Below are 23,897 nucleotides of genomic sequence, written 5' to 3' on the forward strand. Positions count from 1 at the left end.
TTAAGAATTGTAAGGACCGTTTTCGAACTGTAACGCCATATTTCCGAGAGTGTTTTAAAATCTCATAATAACTGCCATCCTAATATAACATATTTATTAAAAAATAAAATTTAAATAAAATAAAAATATTGAATTGTTTTATGCAACATTTTGGAGAAAATAAAGAAACTGCAACAATACAATATTATTCTTCACCATTACGTATTGTCAGTAACCCACCACTTAATATGGATTAAGCGAGTACGTTGACGACATGATATGTCACAGCGAATCAACTGAAGGGATGTATTTTCAAAGCTTTGACCATTACTAACCTCAACTAGCATCTTACTGTACCCCATATATTTCCGTCAACTAATGTCTATTGGTAAGCTGACCTCTATCACGCACTGCTATGGTTAAAATATCTACAAATGTACATAAATGTATATATGGCTTTTAAATATTGTATGTTGTGTGGGTTTAGACGCTGATGATTGATTTTTCCGATGTTTATAGGTACTCGTACATATATTGTACATGTGTGAGCAAATAAAATTATTCAAGTTGACATACACAATACTGACATATATTAATAAGATTGGAATATGTCAATGGAACAAAATGTTAAATGCAATATTTAATGGAATGTATACATTACTCATGCGTTAAAAAGTACAAACAAAAAATTCACAACAGTTATTCGCCCATGATTCTCCACTGATACAAAAAACCCCTTAGCCGTGGCAGACAAGTAAAACTTTTAAATCAATCAACACATACACTCAAATCTGAATCCGTTAAATGTGTTATTGAACTAATATTTCGTATGTATAATTAATCCTCCGTTTTCGCCTTTTTACTTGTTGTTCGAATCACTTGACTTCGTTCATACTTCTCTTCTAAGAACTTAAAAACCGATTCAAAGGCAGAATATGAAGTCCATTCATGTTTAGAATGTCCTGCCGATACACTAAGCATTTCACCCTCTCCCGCATAAATTTCCGTATCGAGTGCGGCAGAACTAGATATCCAATTGCATGCAATATCCAAAACAACGTGTTTTGCATTTCCTGGTATTTGGAAATGAGCAGAGTCCGTTAGCGCAATTGCAAACACTTTATCTTCAAAAAATTTGGTAAATCGATTTGCCTAAAAGGGAAGAACATTTATTATTATTCGTATTTCTGAATTAGTATTTTATAATTGGACTTACTAAATCCATCGCAATTGCCCCACCATAACTATGCGCTACAATGGCTACACTCTCAGGGTTACAACCCATTACACATTTTTCCCATACATATCTAGCGTGTGCTGTTGCATGCCCCAGACGTGGTATTGGACGATTTTCCCCGTTGATGTTGCGATAATTGTCATTTGTATTTGTCACCAATATATCATAGCCAAGCGATTGAGCGCGTTTTATATAAGGGATCTGAGTACCATGGTCAATAGAATTGTTAATTATGAGGCTATAGTAGCGTTATAAATAGATGGATATATATTATGTATAAAGGAAATAAGCAACGATACCGCAATATAAAAATTTACTTACCTTCTAGCCCACTGCCCCGCTCTAACATAACCACTACCGTGGATTAATACAATTAATTTTTTAGGTTCCACGAGCTTTGGAGGTTTAGTAAAAATGAATGTGGCTTGCTCTTGCGGTATATCCTCCGGAAGGTAAGTGCGACTCAAACCATTTTGTTCTAATAAATCATAAACTATTTCAGGAATTTGCTGAAAAATTTTATATTACTTGTTCATCTAAAAATGTATTATGAATTTTAAACTTACATCAGCTAATTGTTCATAATGATCCTGATTTTTTTTGTGATCGTCAGATATGGTGAATTTGAAGGGCTCTTCACCTGGCTCTCCAGTAATGTCATCAATTCTCCGCAATTGTCCATCTATTTTTTTAATACATGTATATCTATGTATAATTGTATTTCATACAATAAACATTACCTGCATTGAAAGCATAGCCGAATTCACGTAATTTTTTTAGAGCCAGACCACTTCTTTCAGCTGAAGACATACTTTTGCACTCACACCCGCTGATCGGTTGTGCTGACTATAAAAGTACAAAAGCAATTAAATCGCTATTGTATTAAAAATGTTGTGCATAGAAATAAATATGCATATACATATAATACATATACTTTGACACAATAAATCTTTTATCTTTAGAGTTAGTTGTTTTGTTCTATATGTATGTATTTGCGTTGAATTTTACTGAACTCAGGAACTTGCTTGAAGGTTAGCTCTTGCATCACAATTAAAAACTTCAAGGTCAATTAAACTCACAAATTCTATTATTTTTCTCTGATCGACTAAATTTTTTGATAGCAATGCAGCTATTGTTTATTTACCTTCCGTATGTAGCGCCAAAATAATGCTACTTTACAAATTCGTGCCACAAAATTTGACATTTTCTTTTAAAACTACAGTTGCCACCTGCTATTTTTGATTTTGGCTCAATTCTAATTTGCAAGCTGTCAAATTTTCAACAATCTTGGTTTATGTTCTAAAAAGCAAGAGCAAAGATTAAAAATAATTAAATTTTTTTATTTTTGTGCTCCTTTGTTTTGTGATCTTTCAATGAGTGGAACTTTTTATTTAGAACTTTTTCAAATCGACAAATGGCAATATATTACAAAAATCCTAGAGTAAAAAGTCTCAGTTACAGATGTCGCTATTCGATATTAATCAACTAAACGAATTACAGTAGTTTAATATTTGTATTGTTGGTACAGCCATATAATATATAATATATAGAGCTCAAAAAAATCAATAAATAAATTTAAATGCTAAAAAATGAAATTCTCAAATTTAATCGAGCTGCTTTTAGAGCAAAAATAAAAAAAAAGTTTTTTACGAAATTTTTTTGGGCAATAATTATTGAAACTGGCAAATGTTTAATAACAATAGTTCATTGCCCAATATGTACGATATAATGCAACCGGAAGTTTGAAAATCGCATGTTATATGGGAGTCGCATGGGAGATAGGCGTAGCTGGCTAGCTGCTAATAGTCTCACTTTGATTACCTTTTTATTTAGACTTTTAGACATATTCACATGAAGACTTGCGAATGAAGGCAAGATAAGATGCCTGCTACTGAATCAGTTCAAAAAATCGAAATTTTAACCATTCAGATCAAAAGTTTTTTCCCAGCCAAATAAAGTGGGTGAAAGGGGAATTTAGAAAACGGAATTACTGCATATTCCAGCGAATATGACAATCTTTTATTAAAAAACGTATTATATAGTTGAATGAATACTAACTCTATTGAACTTGAGCAAAAAAGTAGCCAAATCCAAATATTTTATATGTACTACCTACAGAGAACGTATAAATGTATAATGTCAATTCGTTCTCTGCTGCCTATACAGACAGGTTAAAACCGAAGACTAAAGAAACGAACTTAAACAAATATGACCATATGTACATGTGTGTTGGCGCAAATGAACAACCACTTTTAAGTTTAAAGTTCCATATTGCAAATTTATATTTATTACAACAAAAATGATGTTAAAATGTATTTACATTTACGCCGATATCGTTTAAATTACACTAAATGAGCTAAAATATCTATACATATACATATGTAAGTGTATGTTATCTATTGCGTTTAATAACCGAAATGTATGGTTAATCACAGTTGAATCAATTACATTCTCTACAAAGTAAGACACAATCATATCTACTGGCCACCTGATGAACTGGACGAGGTGGAAGCTAGAGCATTACCACTGCTAGCCGCAAAGGCGCGCTGCAAATTGCCGAAAAAGCCCCATAGCATACCAACAAGGCTACCTGCGAAGTCAAGTAACTTGAATTCTGTGCTCTCGTTGGCGGCCTCACGGTCCTCCTCTGTCTCTATTGCTGATGATTCATTCGCGGGCATGTGATCGGCCATTCCACTCATCATTGAGCCCAACAGTTGATGATGTTGCCTGGCCGCATGTACCGTTTGGTTATGCTGATCGCGTACCGTATTTAGAAGATGACGCACAGGCTCCAAAACTGGAATACTTTGTTTCGTGCGACTCCACATCATACCGCCAACACGAGAATGACTCTCATTATTTACAGATTTAGGTGATTCATGCTGTTCATTGCGACCAAAAATGTCATCTGCGTCCTCCAATGTGTTTTGTTTTGTCAGAAGTAAGTCATCAGTATGACGCGCCGACTCCGTTGTGGATATGCCAATTACCGGAGTTGTATTAGTGCGTGAGAAGTCATTATCGAGACTCATATCTAACTGCTCAATAAATGCACCATATAACTGGGAAATGGGTGTTGAGCGTTCCGTTGCACGTATAGTAGCGTTTCGTCCGTGTTCCACACTGTGAACCCTCTCGTAGTCAAATTCCCTGATTTCAGCACTCTTAGTACCGGCCCTCCCTTGGTGTACATAGCTGACAATGTGGGTGGTATGAGGTAGAGGAGTAGTCGCCGGAAACGCTGCTATCTTCAAAATTAAGTACTGAAAGCAAAAAATGCAATATTTATTTTAAACGAGAAGTGTGAAGCCTCATAAATCGATTCGTTATTTTTATTGAATTTTGTTAAGGCAATACATGAGTAAAACCACACAAATGGCGGGCCATTAATCAAGTGGAAACACTGAAATGGTTCGTAGCTCATCAAAATTACGCACAAATATGTTATGGCATCATAACAACATAGGCACTAGGGTGGTTCAAAAAAAACTTAATTTTTCTTATGATCGAATAGAAAGATTCATATACAATACATATATCAAATTTGTTTTTTCTTTCGAATTTTATAACTCAATGAAAAAAAAGACATTTTAAATTGCAAAGCTCATAGTTTGGTCTGTATAATTTTTCGATTAAGTTCAGCGTTAAGTTAAGGAAAACACATAAAAAAAAAAACAAAAAAACCAAAAAAATTAAAAACAGAGACCATTTTTTCTAGAGCAGTAAATTTCCTACAAAACTATGAGCTTTGCAATTTAAAATAACGTTTTTTCATTGAGTTATAAAATTCCAAAGAAACAAACAAATTTGATATCTGAATATGAATCTTTCTATCCGATAATAAGCAAAGATAACGGTAAAGCGCAGAACCTCCCTGTTACAATTAAGAGCTGTTACTTGGAGAGCCTTTCTTAGAGGTTTCTACCAACCAATTTTCGGAGTACCAAGCGAAAAGAAAACCTTGGGTTTTTTGATCCACCCTAATATACAAAATCGTTTTTTGCATACGATGAGCGTATGTATGATTACAAAATATAATACATAGAGATATAACTGCACAGCTCATCGCTAAACGTGAAACCTTTTGTGCTCAAGGTCTAGAGCGAGTTATGCTTTTTCTCAAGAGAATTTGTCTTAAGCTATTCTCACCACATTACATAATTGTCACATTTTTAATTACACGATCCCGCGTATATCTTCATAATATAAAATTCAAAAATACGCTATATTATTTTACGTTATGTTATTGTTATGTAAGCTGCAATCGCTTCTGTAGAATAATAAGCGGGTTAATACAAAATTTGGGGTTAATTGTAAATACGTATGTATATGCTATGCACTTACTGTCGCAAACACATAAACACAAGTGGTATGCCACCAAAAACCGTGTACTCTCCGCATTGTGGCCGGCTCAGTTTCAAAATAATTAAATATTAGATTTAATGCAACGCGCCTGAACTCCAATAAGAGTCGATTCCGCGGGATACAATATTGCTCCAAGCAACCTAACAGACAGCTTAGCTCGAACTAACCGCCACAGACTTAGCCAATAAATCGAAAGTATAAATTAAAATTTTAGAAGTTAAACAAACTGATCCATCCACAAATTTTATCATTAATATGCAAAGCACATTTCAATACTTTTATGTATCGCTGCATTACTCACATGGATTTATAACGTGGCGCACATATAGAAACTTAATTGTAAGTAACTGCGTTTGCACTTACTGGAAGTTTATAGCGCATACGCGCACACACATACATACATGTATCTTTAGCTTTATTGATATTGTCAATGTTTAGAACGCCTTTGCATCGTTGCCAATAGCGCTGAATTATTTCGCACACACCTAAAACGCCACTACACACACAACTGTAGGGTTTTGGCTTTGCGACACTTATCGCAACAGCGATTTTTGATGTCTTTAAACGATTTACTTACTGAAGTACTCCACCCTTTTATAAAAATACTTTGCGACAAATTTGATTTTTTTTCAGTGATCTGCAAACAACTGAACCTTTTATCAAAAAATTTTCAATGAAAATTAAAAAATACGAAAAAATTGTGTCATTTCTTCTGGTTTTTAGCAAAATTTCTTGTGTAAATAAAATTTTAATTGAAAATTATGCGAATATTTGGGAAAGTCCTGCAGACTTTGCGGGTGAGTTAACAACTAGCACACACTTTTAGCGCCACTGCCACTGTGCTGAATACATATGTACGCATATACATATATTCCTTTTTAGCTGTCTCGAAGACAATCAAACTTCAAACCACGTCGCTACTCTTCAATCTTGTGCTCCCATAACTGCGCGCGTCGCACAAATCTGCATAATCGCAATTCAAAAAATGGTTCTATGCGATCGATGGCGGCAAAGTCAGGTAAATGCATGGCTATATGGCTATGAAAGAAAGCGAATTTAAATTGTTTGCGTAACTGCAGATTCATCTAACAAGGGCAATGATATAAACAAGACTACCCTAACGAACATACTGCCAGTGGCTTTGATACAGTCTAAATCTGCGACCACTTCCACAAAAATCATGTTGATTCCGCTTAACTTGTTTGACGGTGACGATGATGCCAGCAAAAACACCATGAAGACTTTATCTATTATTCGAGAACATGCTAGACAAATTGAAGCTTTTTCCGAAAATGTATTGGGCACAGCAGAATCAACACATTATGGCGTGCCATTGGCAAGTAATAACGCTGAAACATTGCTGGATCAATGTTCTGGGCAAGACGATGTTACTTTATGGACTCATGACGAGGAAATGTCCAATTCACATGCATTACAACATTGTGAAGAGACGATCAAGAGCAAGCATATATCGCTTTACGAAAAACTTGAGCGTGCCATGGCCGAACAAGAACGTAATCGTATCGAAACGCATGACTGTTACGAAGTAGCGGCCTGGAATAGTTCCAAGCGTGACTTGGTTGTGTTTGTACCCGAAAATTTAGAGCAGAAATTGCAACAAATGGCAATAGCATCTATGCAGTTGGTATTTGAAATGGATATGAGTAATATACGTGATGCTATTTTTAGAAGTGCGGCTTTAGAGAAAATTAACATGTTTAAACCTCCAACACCGAAAACTTTGACAGATCCCACAGTGAAAATTGAAGCTAATTTGGATTTAGAAAGCGCTAAAACCGAATGCACTATTCCTCTTGACTTCAATGCTATGATTCAGGGTACCGTCGAAATTGATCCATCCAAATACACACCCAGCGTTCTAGGCGAGATCAAAGTGCCGGAGTTCAATGATTGTGTCACAACCATAGCGGCTAATATATGTAGTACAGCATTACAGAAGGGATTTCCGGCGGATCTCAGCCGAATGGCATATTCTACAAAGCCGCCAGCTAAAACTAAAACCGACGCAAATCGAGATCCACACATTGTTTGTGTTCGCAACGGTTCCAAAGGGTGTGTTTCACCAGGTAACGCCGCTTATCCAAAATTCATACCTCAAGGCGCAACCGTAAATACGGAAGAAGCTAAAGGATTAGAAAAGTCGAACAAAACTAGTATATCGTCAGAAATCTCTCTACTTTCGTCTTCGGAAATCATTGACGCTTATAATTCACGCGGTCTAATGAGTTGTAAAGCTTATGCCAGGGCGCTAATTGAAGCAACTAAACGACGTGCTGAGATTGCCAACACGAGTTCTGTACAATGCGATGAAAAGAAAACTGTGAAAAAAGAAGCGTTCAAGAAGAAAGATAAGTGCGGTGACCCTAAAAACAATCCATGTACCAAACCTCTATTAGATGAATGTGGTAACGAGTTAAAAAAGAATTGTCCAACTAGGAAAAAGGAAGAGAAGAAGAAGGATCCTTGCAAGAGTGATCCTTGTAAAAAGGCGGCTAGTAAAGACAAAGGATCTTGTACCACACCGGGTGTACCGAAACCCTGTGCAGGTAAGCGTAAAAAGAAGCCGTCCAAGGATAAGGGGAAAAAGGACATATGTGGAAATTCGAAGAAAGGAAATAGATGTAATAGTGAAACTGATGCATGCCAACAGGAGAAAAAATGCCCAAAACCAAAGAAGAAGAAATGTGATTTAGGTGATCCCTGTAAGGATCCGTGTCTAAACATCAATGAAAAATCTGATAAAAACAAAAAGGAATTCTCTTCTGGAAAAGATAGCAAATGTAAGACGGTGAAGAGTTTATGTGATGTGAAAAAAACCCAATCTTCGACCTGTAATAATGATAAGGCACCAAAGAAATGTAAGAGCGCCAGTGACGTAAAAAAAGCTGATAATAAATGCGCATCCTCAAAAGCAAAAAAATCCGACTCCTCTAAAAGTAAATGCAAGCCATTTAATAGTGTTTGCCCTAAGGATAGTAATAAGTCAAAATGTGGATCAGACGGAAAATCAGGTAAAAATGCGAAAAACCTTTGCGACGTAAAAAAATCACCATCTACATCTTCATGTGAAAATAAGTCCAAATCATCCGCAAACAAAGAGTGTAAACGTTATGAAGGCTTTTGCAAAAATAAAGATTCAAAATCCTCCTGCTCAACAGCTAAAGACCCATGTAAGAAATCAAATGATTCGCGTGCATCTGGAGATAAATCAGAGTCGAAATGCAAACCTATCAAAAATCTATGCGATACAAAGAAATCGAAATCGCCATGCACCAAGGACAAAAAGCCCGATTGCAAGTCTGAAAATATACCGAAGGGAGATTCAAAATGCAAACCCATTAAAAGTCTATGCGATGCAAAGAAATCAGCATCTTCAGACAAAAAGTCTTCCAGCAAGCCAACTGACTGCAAGAAAGCTAAATCGTCGTCGTCTAAGAGTGACTCAAAAGATCAGTGTCAGAAGAAAAAGTCAACAAAACCCAATTGCAAAACCAAACCCGGCTCTTCTGCAAAGAAGTACAGCACCTTGGCGAATAACCAGTTATTTGTGGAAATATCACCCATTAAACGTTACTTCAGCACAATTCCCGTATACGCTGTTCTACGTGGATTCATTTCATGGCGACAGCTCAGTTCGAAGAAAAGTTCTAAAGGGAAAAAGAAAGGCAGCAAGGATGATGGAATGTGCATGAAGTTTCAATCAAAACCAAAGATGAAACGCATTGATAAACTTGAACGTAGGAAACCGAAAACAGACTGTTATAGCGATCCTGATGAGTGTCAAGAGCAAGCCTGTAAGGATCCTTTGAAATCCAGCTGTGCCAATAGTAAAAAGGGTAAGTAGCAAAAATATTGAAAAAGATATTGCAAAATATAAGCTTACATTTGAATTTTTAAAATAAGGTAGAAAATGAGAATCCCTCACCGCTCAGCTTTAGAACGTGCTTGAATGTGACTACTTCCTTACCTGCCCTTCACAAAAGAAATTATGGATCGGATTCCTATAATGAAAACCGAGCTCAATGCTACGAAGAAGGCAGAAAAAGTTATGAATCTGAAAACCAGCAGGAAGTTGAGCGATGTGCTGATGAAGAAGATACTAATTCATATCTTATAAACAAGACAAGAAACGAAGTGATTAGAATAATGGAACCATGTACAGTCGAACGTTGTTTAGAAGCATTACCAAAGTTTAATGAATATGGTAAAAAAAAAATTCACTATTTATGAATATATAGGAAACTGTAATTTCGAACAATAATCCACCCAATAGATGTTCTGATACGCACCGAAGCAGTTGCAATTTCAGGATCTGATCTGCATTACTACGAAACTGGAGGGAAATCCTATCCCGGCATGACGCTGGGTCACGATGCATCTGGCATAGTTCAAGAAGTATGCTCACTAATTTATATTTGACGAAATTGGTAGTACACGAACACGAACTTGCACTTTTCTATTACTAGGTTGGTTGTTCAATAACGAAAATTCGACCAGGCGACCGTGTTGTTGTTGAATCAGGCTTAGCATGTGGAATTTGCGACTATTGCAAGAAAGGCTGCTACAACATCTGCAACAATTTAATATTTAATGGATTTCTACGCAAATACCAAGTTCACCCCGCTGATTTGTGTCACAAAATTCCAGCCGATGTCGATATGATCGAAGCGACTCTTACGCAAACGTTGGCGCTTGGATGTCAGGCTTGTTTCAAAGCACAAGTTCTACCCACGACAAACATACTAATAATCGGTGCTAGTCCCACTGCCATTTCGGCGGCATTGTGCGCACGCGCGATCGGTGTTGGTAACATCTGTATAGCGTCCACTATAAAAGATCCACTCGAAACAATTGAGAATACCTTTCACTTTAAATGCATGCACTATGATGCCGATATGCAGTATTGCATGATACTTGAGTGTTTATATAGCGTTTTACATGACTGGCCAGATGCTGTTATAAACTGTGCCGTTTCAGAGAAATCGATGAATTTATCTGTAATGGCACTGAAGCCATGCGGTATATGCGTACTAGCGGAGTGCGATGCGGAGTGTGCGTGTTTCAATGCAATGGATGTGCTTATGAAAAATCTAAAACTGATTCCGAGCTTTCGTTCAATTAATATGTGAGTAATTGTCTCATTGTCCCACACGTCAACAAAGCATTTACATGTCGTTTGAATTTTTGTTTACTTGTTCAGGTTCCCAACAGCACTACAGCTGATTGATGGAGGTAAAGCGCCTATTGGTCGACTAGTTGCAAATGTATTTCAATGGTGCAAAGTTGAACAGGCTTTTCGGAAGGCATTACATGAATCAAATGTTGGTAATAAAAAGGTTGTAATAAGATGTGCTGCGGAAGAAGACAAAGATATATACAAGAAGGAAGATTGCAAAACTTAGACCAATAAAAACTAAAAAAATGGTATTTATAAGTGAAATTGTATATGTGATAGCTTTTACTCTCGCTCTTTTTCTGCAATATAAAATAAAATTACGATAAAGAATTTTGAAATATACTTGTAATAACCTGAAACGGAGCGCCCTTAGATGGGACATTCACACAAACACGCACACACACGTTTATATTGAATTTTTATGATTTTCGCTGCTTGATGATGCAAATTTGTTTTCCCATCTAGCTTACATACTCCGCCCGCTAGACGTCGCAGAAAGGTGGAAAAACACCTGTGTGCAGGTCAAAATGACCCATGGTGCATTCTATAGCGCTTCTACGCTCCTGGTGGTGGTAAACAGCTGGTTAATAGTGATTATGAAAGCCCTGTTTGTCCTCTAGGTGATCCCCTTTGTTTCATATATTTCGAAGATTTACACCCACCTTTGGCGTATCCATAAAAAATAAAAAATAAAAAAAACATGTGTTTGTACATAATTTTTTTGTTCTTATTGTAATTGCAAACTATACTAGTAGCCCAGTGTTAATCATTAAACCAACAATTGTGGTTGCTGTTTGTGCATGGTGGTTGGAAGCACTTCACTGGTTCGTTTTATTCATGCGTTTCCGGTTTCTTTTCCTTCGTATGTAGCAAACAGATGTCGCTTTAACTAATATGTCAGTAGGCGCAGCTGTTTTTGTAAAAGCATCCCTGCAAAAGAAATATACTTATTGTTTGCCTTTGGATGCAACGTGTTTGGTATATTTTTATTTGTAAAGATTTACTTATTGTTCTGCACTGAAATCGTGAAAATAAGTATATCTAAATATTATAATGGGAAAGCTCGATGTTACCGTGTTACGATATTTGAGCAAGGAGGATTTTCGTGTGCTTACAGCGGTTTGTTTTTACTAATGTAATAACGTATAGTTTGACTAATTAAGTATACATTTTAGATCGAGATGGGCATGAAGAACCATGAGCTTGTTCCTGGTCAATTAGCTGCATCTATTGCTAATTTAAAGGCTGGGGGCGTCCATAAATTACTGAGAGAGCTATGTAAGCACAAACTGGTTTCATACGAACGTGGAAAGAAATGTGGGTTTACGATAAATGCTAAATAATACGGGTATTATAATAAGTTTTTCATACAGATGATGGGTATCGCCTAACAAACACTGGGTATGACTATTTAGCTTTGAAATCACTAACTTTGCGTGGATCAGTATCATCATTCGGTAACCAAATAGGTGTAGGCAAAGAATCAAATATATATGTGGTTGCTGACGAAGATGGTAAATCTATATGCTTAAAGCTCCATCGACTAGGTAGGACCTGTTTCCGAAATATTAAATCAAAGCGAGATTATCATGGTCGTCGACACAAAGCCTCGTGGCTATATTTATCACGTATATCGGCAACTAGAGAATTTGCATATATGAGCGCGTTGCACGATCGTGGCTTCCCAGTGCCTAAACCAATAGACTTCAATCGGCATTGCGTGTTAATGGAGCTTGTCAACGGATGGCCTATGTAAGTTATATGAGAATAACATACGAACAAAATTTGAAATCAAGCAATTCTCTACAAAGGACGCAGGTTCAAGAATTAACAGATGTTGAGCAAGTTTATGATGACCTTATGAATTTAATCGTGCGTCTTGGTAATGCTGGTGTTATCCATGGGGACTTTAATGAATTCAATTTAATGCTCACAGACGATGGAACACCAATTTTAATTGACTTTCCACAAATGATGTCAACATCACACGAAAATGCGGAGTTGTAAGATATACATATACTTCTATACTTATAGACGCTCAGTTATTAATTGTGATTTGTGTTGTTTAGTTTCTTTGATCGGGATGTGAATTGCGTCCGCGAAATGTTCCGTAGAAAATTTGGTTACGAAAGCGCAGATTTCCCTAAATTTACGGACTTAAAACGTGAAGACAACTTGGATGCAGAAGTACATTGCACAGGTTACGGTGTTACCAAGGAAATGGAGAGAGACATTTTACAGGTAATTTCGTTGAATTAAATGCTCAAAGATAACTCTACGGAAACATAATTTATAAATAACATAATTTTGGTTTTTTCCAGGAATATGGCATGATTTCCGAAGACGCAGACGAAGAAAATCTTGAAAGCGATGATTCTGAGCCGGAAGAGTCGCCAGCTGAAAGTTATTCGAAGGATACTCTTAAAGAGTATCGTCTTCAGCTTCAAAATGAAGTGAATTTCAGCGAAATGAAAAATACGCATAAAACCGATGATTCTATACGCCGTTATATTGAATCATGCTCGCAATATTTGGCAAATATTGATCTAGATCCACTATCTGAACTGACAAATGAGCCCTCCCAAATAATGCAACCTAACTCAAACGAAGATAACACCAGCAGCATTGATTCAAGCCAAAATTTAGCTGAAGTTTTAAAAGATAACAAATCTAATGTGTGTGTCAACGCTAATGATTCAGATGCTGCATCATTAAGTTCTAATGATTTGGAAACCGATAACGTTCTCGAACTGAAAGACATGGATCCAAATTCACGAATGTACCGTTTAAAATTGGTGGAAAAACTTTTGAATGATACACGCAGTCAGCGATCTTACTCAACCACTGCTAGTACTATAGCGCCATCAGTAATAACTGACCGTATTAGAAAAAATATGGGTGCAAAAGAAAAACGTGAAATGCGAAAGCATTGTGTGGCGAAAGGTGAAGCTAGTGCTTTACACAGGCATCGCAAAGAAAATAAGGATGTGGTTAAAGAGTATGCTGGATGGGACTTTTGATGAGTTTGCATTTTCTATTTCTAAGCGAATGAGTGATAAATAAATGGTCTAATGAAAATCAAAGAAAAACAGACAGCGCGCTTTTGATCTTTGCTTCGTTAAAAATTAATTTCCATGTTGCTCTATTCACCAATCAATTATTTTATTTAGTTCAATGTTCAATTTTTTAAATATGGATGTCACATGATGTAAGTACTTTTTATTATGTTAATATCAGGCAACAGATGTTTTTATGAGTAGAGGGTATCAAGATATTTAAACATTTGAAATCTATTCTATAAAATTTCATTATGAATCACAGTTTAACGACCTTCTAAAAAGACGAGCCTTGAAAACTTCTGCTTTGAAATATACATAAGTATGTAGATGGTAATTATCATAAACAGCACATACGTTTAGTTGTTGTCTTACAACTGTTCCGGTCCCATTCGCGGATTTAGGTATCGTTACACATCAGACGCATTTTGTAGCAGTACTGAGACAGACTTGCTAGATGGTGGCTAGGTGCCAAATTACAGTTTGATTTCATTGTAATAATATAATTATTATGTGCGATTTTTAAGGAATATCTGTCAGTTAGACACTTCCTCACACAGAAGTATGCAAATTGTTCAATTGAAAACGTTTGCAAATAAATAACAATTAATAATAATCCTAAGTTCGCGCCAGTCGCATTAAATGTGTAAACGTAAAAGCATATGTGCTTATATCATATATGTATTTATATGTAATTGATAGCAAAATTTATTTCTTTTTGTTGTTTTATTTGTACATGACAATCTAGCATTCTTGCACAATTTAAATCTAATCAGATACATCTAAAAGTCCTTTCCGATCGAAATATGGTAGTAGTGATTTCACAATACTTTGTACCTTTTTATTAGTATACAATACTTTATAAAAATTTCTGGAACGCTCATTAACCTCGGTTAAGCTATTAAGGTCTGAATCGGCATTATTTTCACAAATCTGCAGCGGTTGGTTTACTATCGCTGATGTAAAAGCTGCGAAGTAGGAAGATTTGTATATATCATTTATATAAGAAGAGTATACAAATGTAATAAACATACCGTAAAAACGTCGTTCCTCCAGTTGAATACAGAGCTCGTGTAGAGAAGGAATATGCCCACCATATGATAATTTGTGTAGTGTGCTAGTTAAAATCTCGTGGTAATATTGAATTAATTCATCCTGACGATGTAAACGCAGTTGATTTTTAAGTGAGGTGTTAATTAGATAATGTAAATCCACGGCTGGCGATGACCAATTACTAAATTGAAAATCAATTAATCGTGCATCCTTAACGTGCTTTGTGTCATTATTTTCGTCCTGCTTTTCAAATAATAACATAATATTAGTGCTCCAAATGTCGCCATGAATTAGTGTGAAAAAATGTCCATCTTTGGGATCAAAACTCCGCACAGCATACTCAAATACGCAGTGCCTCAGTTTGAGTAATTTCTCTTTGTAGTAAGGTCCCAATTCCGCGCAATTGTGAGCGAAATTTGCACATACCTCAAGCATGCCTTTGTAGAAAGGTTCAAAGGTGCGGTTTGTACGTCTAAGAAAACCGCCTTGTAAATTTGTCAAAATGTCTGGCATGCGTTCGTTAAGCACGGCGGCAGTAGCATGAAATTTAGCCAGTTTCCTCAAGGTTAACCGTGCTTGTGATTCATCCAGTCGGCCTATGCGATCGGCTACGACAAAGCGTGACACCGACAAATCCTCAAAAATTATAGCTGATCTTTCGAAGTCCACATGTACTATATCGGCAAAGAGTTTGTCATCATCTCCTATCTCCAGCAATAAAGCGGCCATTTGTGGTAGAATCTGTTTATACATAATCATTTCTCTATTGTAAACATCGAATTTATTCATAAGTCTAGCAATGACTGGATCACCTTCATAACTAGTTTTTGCAATGTAAAATTCCTGATGCGGCTCCTTGCAGTTTGACTCTAGGAACTCCACTTTAAAACGCGTTAAAGTGCTAACGAAACTATCACCTTTTGTTGTGCCGCTAGAGTCAGTAATATTAGTTACAATGAGTCCTTTATCTTTTTTGCATTCACGCAAAATTGTCTCGAAGTATTCTTTTGTTAACCAAGTTAAAACTGACTCAGTTGTTTCCTTCATTTTCCTTTAATTAAATTAAATTCAATGCGTTCACTGCTTAACACAACCGGATCGGCCGACTTGTGGAGACAGTAAAATATTTGATGCATTTTTTATATACTCGTAAGATGCCTCTGATAATTTACCTAGTTTTACAGTGAGCTGATAAGAATAGAAATGGGTGCAATAAGAGCAGTAATTTTTCACATTATGGTGGTAACAAAAGCTAGTAACTTCGAGAATTGGTTTGGACTCTCAAAGCTAACATAGTCAAGGGCTCTTACAAAGAATAGTAACTGCCCTCTAAGTTAAAAAAAAAAATGTTTACGATATCTAGTACTTAGTTGTACTTAACTTTTCTGGTTTTTAAAGAAATATATAAAAATAAAAATTTTCAAAATATTGTAAAATAACTTAGCTCTTCATCACTAAACTCATTCAAATATAAAGGATGAATTTTGACCAGGGAACCTTATTTTAAAATGTACTTTTGATAACAATAAATTTAGACGAATGGTTTGGATAAAATTTTACAAAATTTAAACGATTTTTTAATTGAGCTTTTATTAAATATTTCCCAAATTACGTCCTTCAAAAGGAAGGCACTATACTAGAGCTATTTGCATAATCCCCTAATGTTCAAACCCGTATTTACATAAATACATATGTACTTTAGTTGTAAATTTGATACTTATTTACTTAACGATAGTAAGCACTTGTAAATATTAACACCTTAGGAACAAATATCTGACATATTAACTATTTCTTAAGCTTTATTACATCGAAGTAACACAGAGATGTCTCGAAGCATATTACAAATTGTTATTGCTGTTCCGCTGGGCACTTGCATATAGCCTTATCTTATATACCATACATACATACGTCATAGGAGCCGTCATTGTATGCCGGAATTAATGTATCATAGATATTGTAATCATCATATAATATATATTACATAAATATTTTTTCGTGAAAGTCGAGGTGAAGGCAAAAGTGCATACTAATCTGAGGAATTCATTTTGTGTCTGAGTTTATGATAAATCAAATGAAACAACATAAGTATTGAAATTGAAAACTGACTGTTTAAAGTTTATAAACTTATAACTACATCTAGCCAAGATTTAAGCTACTAATCTTTTCCGGTATACTAGGTTTCATAAATCATCTTAAAAGTGAGTTTTCAGCTAATGGTTATTTGTCAAGGTCCTGATTTCACCCATTTTAGGCAAAAGGATGCACTATTAGAAAGTGATTATTTCTAAATTTCATTAGCATTTCCTACATATTGACCGATAAATGCGGTATAAAGTAGGCATAGAGAATGCTGTCATCACAAAAATATTCTCACCGGATTTCAATACTAGACCTCACAGATTGACCGATATGTTCGGTCCACATGTTTTGTGGCTGTGTTCTTGTGAAGTTATGGTCCGATTTGACAATTTTTGGGCGTAAAATGAAATACCTTGAGGGCACTATTTGGGCAAGGTATGATATAAAGTGAAAGATTCAGATGGAAGTATAAAAGTTTGTTATATAGGAAGTAGCCGTGGTTGTCAACCGATTTCACCCATTTTCATAGCGTATAATATAAATGTTTGGATAGTTTATTTATGTCTTACCGCATGAATGTCTATTGGACAGTCTGCAGTAAGAACTACAATTGCAGCAAGATGAACTTTGCTCAGAGCAAGTAGTTCAGTACATCTGCACAAAAAGATCTCTCATTCACACAGGAGCTGGTCGTCGATCAGCGCCTGCTAAGCGCACGCGAGGTTCAATGGTCCAATAGTAGAACCTAAAACGTCTATGGATATCCAACTCGGTCCCATTCCGATGTGAGCGGGGCAAGGGGCCAGTTAACATATAAAACTATATTTTAGTTGTCTGTCGAATAAAAATAAATTTTTTGTTCAGGGTATAATAAGACAAATGTACGAGATCATTGCAAAGATTATCGCGTATTTTTGTACTCTACATACAGATGAGATTGGGAGATAATTAATAAACAAAGCTAACATTTTACGACGTAATAACCATATATTATCTACAAACGCGTTAATCCCACCGTTCATTCTCTGTATTTGTTCATGAATTTTGGAACTCCGCACAATTCATATTCATCATCGTAAATATGTGCGCTTTTTGTTTTAGAGAATATTGTGAAATAAACTTATCATGAAGAACTAAGTACTGAGTACTAAGAGTACTGTTGCGATAGTAAAGCCGTTTCTAAATTAGTTGGAGCATGCATTAATTTAAGTTATGCTTTATAATACTCATTGTGGAGTTTGATTTGCCTTAGAGTCGGCGCTAGCAACGAAAAGGCAAACAGTTTTATACAATATTTTGTAACTGTTTATTTGAGATATTATAATAAATATTTAGAAACAGCTTTTATAGTTTAGAAAAAATGAAATTTATGGCTCTCTTGATCTGTTACTCCATCCAAAACAAAATTTTTGAAACCCAATTTGTGTGGCTTTGCTGAATTATATTGTTTTAAGTAAATAGCAGTCTTGAATAGCAAGTCAACCCCAGCTTCACCTGGTGACTTCCAATCATCGTTACTGTTGAAGTGCAAACAAAAACGATTTATAGTTTTTTGACAATTGTAAGTCATGGTGCCACGTACAAATTCTTGTCCAACTGTCGTATTCCAATAGAGTCTGGAAGACGGTAATTGGTCCAACGACGTGTGCATATAAAACCATGCCTACGAGCAAAAAAAAAAATCAAAAAATCAGTATTTGCACATTGGGCCAAGTGAAGTCAACTTTCAAAACCGGTGTTCCCAATTTTTTTCGGCTTTATTTTCGAAAAGAGGGTTTGCAACAGGGGTCACATTCATCGGTCTGTGCTATACATCTTCCTGTTCGAAGTTCTGATTTGCAATAACTTCTGCATCTTATGTGTAGGCGCCATCACTTTGAAGCGCGTCGTCGATTATAAATTATCGTAAAATTATTCACTGCATTATACAGCTTCGACAATTTAATTTGAAATTCATAAAAATTCACTTTCGTTTTCTTACTTGACACGCTGATAACAATCGACTTCGCGTAAGTTACATTTTAGCAAAAAACAAAAAACAAAGAAAAAATCATAAAAAATAAGGAACTGTATGCGTTCGAAATTCAAAAATATTTTTTCTATTTACATTTTGAATATTGTGCCTCAAATTAAAGCGAGTAAGGCTAAGTACCAAGCTGCAAGGCACTTTTTACTACTGCTTCGATTTCCATTCAAAAGGACGTACTAAACTGTACGGGACAAGGTCGACGAACAATTCTTCATTTTGGTGGATTAAATTTCTAATAATAACTTACTCCATTTTGTTGGATAACATCAAGATACTTGACGCAAGTACGTTAAGATAATCAAACAAATGCCAAACAAAGATCAAAAGTGGTATTAGTCACATGTTCTTTTGCGATGAATCGTGGCTTTACTAATTCTGGTGCTAAATAAAGATTACTGATCACTTTGTAATATTAATTTATGGTATATGATATACAAATGTATGTGTGTATGTGCGTTAACAAAGCTTGTAACACTTGTACTACACTAAAGGTCCATTCACATACAACTTTCCACGGTTTGCATGACAGTTCATACTGAAACAACGAAGCGTAATAAACAAGGGGTATGCCACAATGACCGCTTTGCTTTCAGTGTTTCTCTCTAATAAAAATGGCGACTGTTGCTTGGCAAAGCGTAAAAAGTCGAGAGTTGCCCAACATTCTGCTTGGCTTCGCGTCGAAAACTTTGTTAGTGAACGTACTCAAACAAAAGCTTACATCGAACTTTTCTGCCAATACAAATGTCTAACGCAAAGCGAAGCAAAACTTTATATATTGTACTTAAACAAAAAGCTTACATCGAACTTTTCTGTCAATACAAATGTCTAACGCAAAGCGAAGCAAAAGTTCTATGTGAATTGGCCATAAGTGCACTTTGCTTCAAGTTCTGTGCGGTTTACTGTTAACTCTGTCCAACACACATACATACCATACATATATATGGACATTGGCTTCACTTGTCCAAATTCAAAAGTGACATGCGTGTATAAGTGTAGTAATATAATATATGTTGATCGTTGTAATACTTGCAAAAGTTGTTTGCAAATTCGTGGTGAAATTCTGAAGTTCGAAAAAGAATTAGTTTCTATTGTGTGCATGTGTATGATATATACATGTGTATATGTATACATACTTATTATTTTATTGTTACGCTTTTACTCCGAAATCACTTAACCGATCATTATGTAGCTTTATACACATATGCCTAATGGTATACTCAATTTGAGTAATTGTTATATACTTGTATTTTGTATAAATGAATATGTTAGAATGTTAGAATGTCACGCATTAAAACATAAAAATTAACGATTAATGGCGATTTCTTACAATATATTATAAACATTTTAATTTGATCTAACACCATATAATTATTCAGAATTCCACTATATAATTTGACTAACTACGCCACACTTACTTTCATATTATTTTGGGGATAAATAACGAAACGATATTGTATTTAGTTAGGAACATTTCTTCTATTGACATATTGTTAAAATTGCTTGTACTTATATACACACTATATAAAATCTAAAAACATTTACTATTTTAATTTAATTAGTAACATCAAGTAGTCCTTTGCGATCGAAGTAAGGCAGTATAGCTATAGCAATGTCTTGCATTCTTTTATTTGTATATAAAAGACTACGAAATTCCTGCGAACGTTCTCCACTTCCCATCATAATGTAGAAATCGGTTTCGTCAGGCTTGTCATTAATAAGGAGAGCCTGACATACCAGCGCCGAGGCAACCGCTAAAAAGAGAACGAAAAATTGTCAATGCAAAATTTAAAGTGTCAGAAATATTTGTATATACATATGTACGTTTATAGTGCATACGTACCGTAAAATCGGTGAGACTCCATTTGCACAGAAAATTCATGTAAACTAGGTATGTGGCCATTATAATGGAGTAGACGCAGAGTTTCAGACAAAAAACCATGATAATACTTGACAAGTGCATCCTCTCGGTGCAGCTTAAATTCTAAAGGCAATGAAGTTTGAATGAAATAGTGAAGATCAAGAGTCGGCGATGTCCATGCACTGTATTGAAAATCGATCAGCAGGATATCTTTAATTAACCCTCCAGTTGTTGATTGTTCATCGCTATTGCCACAGTAATCATATCTTAGCATTACATTATTGGTCCACATATCACCATGATTAAGTGTTAAAAAGTCACCCTCATTGGGATCAAAGGAACGCGCACCATATTCCATCACATGTGACTTTAATTTGAGCAATTTGTTTTTGTAATAAGAACCCAAGCTTGCACATTCGCCAGCAAAATCAGCACAAGCTTCTAGAACACCCTCAAAAAACGGTGTAAACCCACACGTTTCACGATTAAATATCCCCTTTTGCAATTTAGTTAGTATGCCAGGCTTACGCTCATTTAGTACGGCCGCGGTTGCATGCATTTTGGCTAATTTTTTAAGTGTCAACATAGTCTGCGCTTCATCCATACCAACTAACCGATCGGGAATGACAAATTTTAACACCGCAAGATCTTCAAAAATTATAGCTGAATGCTCGTAGTCCACATAAATAGTATCAGCAAATATTTTATCTTTGTCACCGATTTCCTTTAGCAATTCGGTGAGTTTTGGTAAGACTTTTTCGTACATTAACATTTCCGTATTATAGATATCATATTGACTCATGATATCTGCTGTGAAGGGATCACTTTCATGTGAGGTCTTCAAAATATATGAACCGTGTTCGGTTTTCTTAACGGTGCTTAAAGTAAAATCGACGCTGATCCGTAACATCACACTGGCATAGTTGTCACCCTTTTTTGTGGCTGGTTTAATGTCCAATTTTGTGATTATAAGTCCTTCATCCTTTTTATACTTTTGTAATATAGACTTGAGGTACTCTGCGGTTAGCCACAGGGGGGCTGCCTGATATGTTATGTCTTTCATTACTTAAATAAATTAAAACTAAATATTCACACGAACCCAAAATTAATGTATATACTATTGTTTGTGTTAACTCTGCGAGTTTTGCTACACGTATGAAAGCTTTCTTCAATCCGACACTGTCTTTTATAACTAGCTAGCCACACTTTACATTGTATATTATCAATTATATCTGCTGTCTGAGAGTGGAGGAATAGAAATGTTCAACCCACATACTTTAGCGTGTGTGTTTATGTGTGTGTAAATTCAGCAATGTCATTGTAAAATTTGTGAATGCTAACTTTGAAATACATAACTTTGTTACGTTGTAATATTAAAAAAGATAAGTTTTGTAATTTTTAGAGATAGTATTTTTATTATTATTACTATACATATATGTATGTATATACGTATGCCCATACTTAAGCGCTGGGGAACATTAGCGTCCACCATAGAGCTCTCACTCATACTAAATACGCGACTAAGCGTAAATTGAAGAGTGAATCTTTTAGATTTATTATATATACTCTTGCAACATGTTCCACAATAGATGGTTCCAATCAAAGAATATATTCATATTCGACAAAGACTCATATAAAATCGTCGATCCCTGCGGTCCATTGAGTTAGCTGAATTTTATTCCATCCCTTATATTCATCGGCCAATACATTATATAACTGAAAAAAATAATAACCTCCGTCGCTACTCTATTTAACGAACAATCAGTCCTGTTCAGATTATTTTGTAGTTAAATAGGAGCAATGTAGATATTACTTCGCTTCGCGTATAAATAACATACATAATTTTATGTAAATACTTTATATTCCTACAAAATCTGAAATATGTGTACATATTATATATAATATATGTATACCGTGATTAAATACGCAATGTCACACCGTTTGTAACCTATTCTTTGTACTTGATGAGTGGTTTTGCATTATTGGAAGTCAAACGAAATAAAATCAGCTATTAATTTAACTCGATTCTGATTTCTCGATTCTGATTTAAATTATTTATCAAGTAATTATAGATATACGAGTACATACACAAGTACCTATGTATGCATGTACTAGAGAAACGGGAAGGGTAGACTTGGCGAAATAATCTAACGTGATCATTGAAATACATTGCAACTAGACCATTTCTCTCTTAAACTTGCCAATCAAATTGGTTGCTTCAAGAATATTTCCGGCAATTTGTTTGATGAACGTGAAACGTGATTTCTGGCAAGGTCTGTGGGAAACTTCTTGCGTTACTTATTGCTTTTGTTATGAATGTCTAATGGCAACTTGAATGCTATTCTATCATTCAACATACATCCGGCAAAGTTGCCGCAAAGACTAACTATACAACTGCCAATGCGATTTTCTATTGTGAACCTATATTTTGCATCAGAAAAATGCTAGGACGAATAACGTGACAAAATCCACAATCTAGTATTCGCAGAACTCCAAATGAGAGTGTGCACGATAGTTAAGTCGGTATACATATAAAAAAACCGCTTGGTTTATATCCTGCATAAAACCATCAACCGTAATCTTTAGATATGACTTATATTGAAAAAGTCGCTCTACAGGCAGAAATTTGACTCGGAATAATAAGAGAATGTATTTTGTATACTGGTTAAAGTAGTTAGAGCATCGTTTGGGCAGTTGTATCAAGCTAAAAGGAGACTACACGTGCAGAAATAAATACTTTATTTTTACAAAATATTCGTGTTTTTATTTTTTAAATTTTTTTTGTAGGCTATGTACATACGAACCGCCCTCGTACGAGCTGTTGCAAAAATAGCGTTATTTGAACCAATTTTTAATTTTGCTAAACTTCAGATTATTAAATGAAACTATTGTTTACATCTGTTTTACAAGTCGTGTAAGCGCAGCAATGTCATTCCATTTATTGAGTAAAACATCTGGTGCGTTCTGCTCAATTACAAGTTTAAAGTTGTGAATAAAGTTGCACATTTTTTCTTAATACGTATTTTACTCAAATCGGCTGT

At 35.3% G+C, this 23,897-nt stretch overlaps 5 protein-coding genes across 6 annotated transcripts; 2 read left to right on the forward strand and 3 right to left on the reverse strand.

Annotated features, from left to right (window-relative positions):
* Positions 1-590: 590 nt before the first annotated feature.
* LOC106620058 (FAM172 family protein homolog CG10038) lies at positions 591-2,463 on the reverse strand. 2 transcript variants are annotated; one of them, XM_014238444.3, is made up of 6 exons: positions 2,361-2,463; positions 1,957-2,062; positions 1,783-1,898; positions 1,538-1,725; positions 1,196-1,454; positions 591-1,131 (listed from the first exon to the last, which is right to left on the reverse strand). In XM_014238444.3, exons 1-6 carry the CDS (start codon positions 2,418-2,420, stop codon positions 817-819), a joined length of 1,044 nt encoding a protein of 347 aa, XP_014093919.1. In that variant the 5' UTR covers positions 2,421-2,463; the 3' UTR covers positions 591-816. The 2 variants fall into 2 exon arrangements, with proteins under 2 accessions (XP_014093919.1, XP_014093920.1); XM_014238445.3 differs by having other exon boundaries at positions 2,296-2,384.
* Positions 2,464-3,466: 1,003 nt separating this feature from the next.
* LOC106620063 (uncharacterized) lies at positions 3,467-5,763 on the reverse strand. Its single transcript, XM_014238449.3, has 2 exons — positions 5,564-5,763; positions 3,467-4,482 (listed from the first exon to the last, which is right to left on the reverse strand). The coding sequence occupies exons 1-2, from the start codon at positions 5,618-5,620 to the stop codon at positions 3,694-3,696; spliced, it is 846 nt and encodes a 281-aa protein (XP_014093924.1). The 5' UTR covers positions 5,621-5,763; the 3' UTR covers positions 3,467-3,693.
* Positions 5,764-6,256: 493 nt separating this feature from the next.
* Positions 6,257-11,119, forward strand: LOC106620078 (uncharacterized). Its single transcript, XM_070111999.1, has 7 exons — positions 6,257-6,381; positions 6,467-6,602; positions 6,664-9,441; positions 9,513-9,809; positions 9,879-10,000; positions 10,072-10,730; positions 10,806-11,119. The coding sequence occupies exons 1-7, from the start codon at positions 6,346-6,348 to the stop codon at positions 11,005-11,007; spliced, it is 4,230 nt and encodes a 1,409-aa protein (XP_069968100.1). The 5' UTR covers positions 6,257-6,345; the 3' UTR covers positions 11,008-11,119.
* A 606-nt stretch (positions 11,120-11,725) lies between these two features.
* RIOK2 (RIO kinase 2) lies at positions 11,726-13,874 on the forward strand. Its single transcript, XM_014238470.3, has 6 exons — positions 11,726-11,900; positions 11,957-12,098; positions 12,155-12,533; positions 12,593-12,784; positions 12,851-13,022; positions 13,103-13,874. Exons 1-6 carry the CDS (start codon positions 11,835-11,837, stop codon positions 13,799-13,801), a joined length of 1,650 nt encoding a protein of 549 aa, XP_014093945.1. The 5' UTR covers positions 11,726-11,834; the 3' UTR covers positions 13,802-13,874.
* Positions 13,875-14,500: 626 nt separating this feature from the next.
* LOC106620081 (uncharacterized) lies at positions 14,501-22,018 on the reverse strand. The gene is made up of 4 exons (XM_014238471.3): positions 20,839-22,018; positions 20,554-20,749; positions 14,872-15,941; positions 14,501-14,805 (listed from the first exon to the last, which is right to left on the reverse strand). The coding sequence occupies exons 1-4, from the start codon at positions 21,917-21,919 to the stop codon at positions 14,606-14,608; spliced, it is 2,547 nt and encodes an 848-aa protein (XP_014093946.2). The 5' UTR covers positions 21,920-22,018; the 3' UTR covers positions 14,501-14,605.
* Between the last annotated feature and the right edge of the window lie 1,879 nt (positions 22,019-23,897).

This window comes from Bactrocera oleae, chromosome 2, assembly GCF_042242935.1.
Source record: "Bactrocera oleae isolate idBacOlea1 chromosome 2, idBacOlea1, whole genome shotgun sequence".
NCBI classification, from domain to species: domain Eukaryota; kingdom Metazoa; phylum Arthropoda; class Insecta; order Diptera; family Tephritidae; genus Bactrocera; species Bactrocera oleae.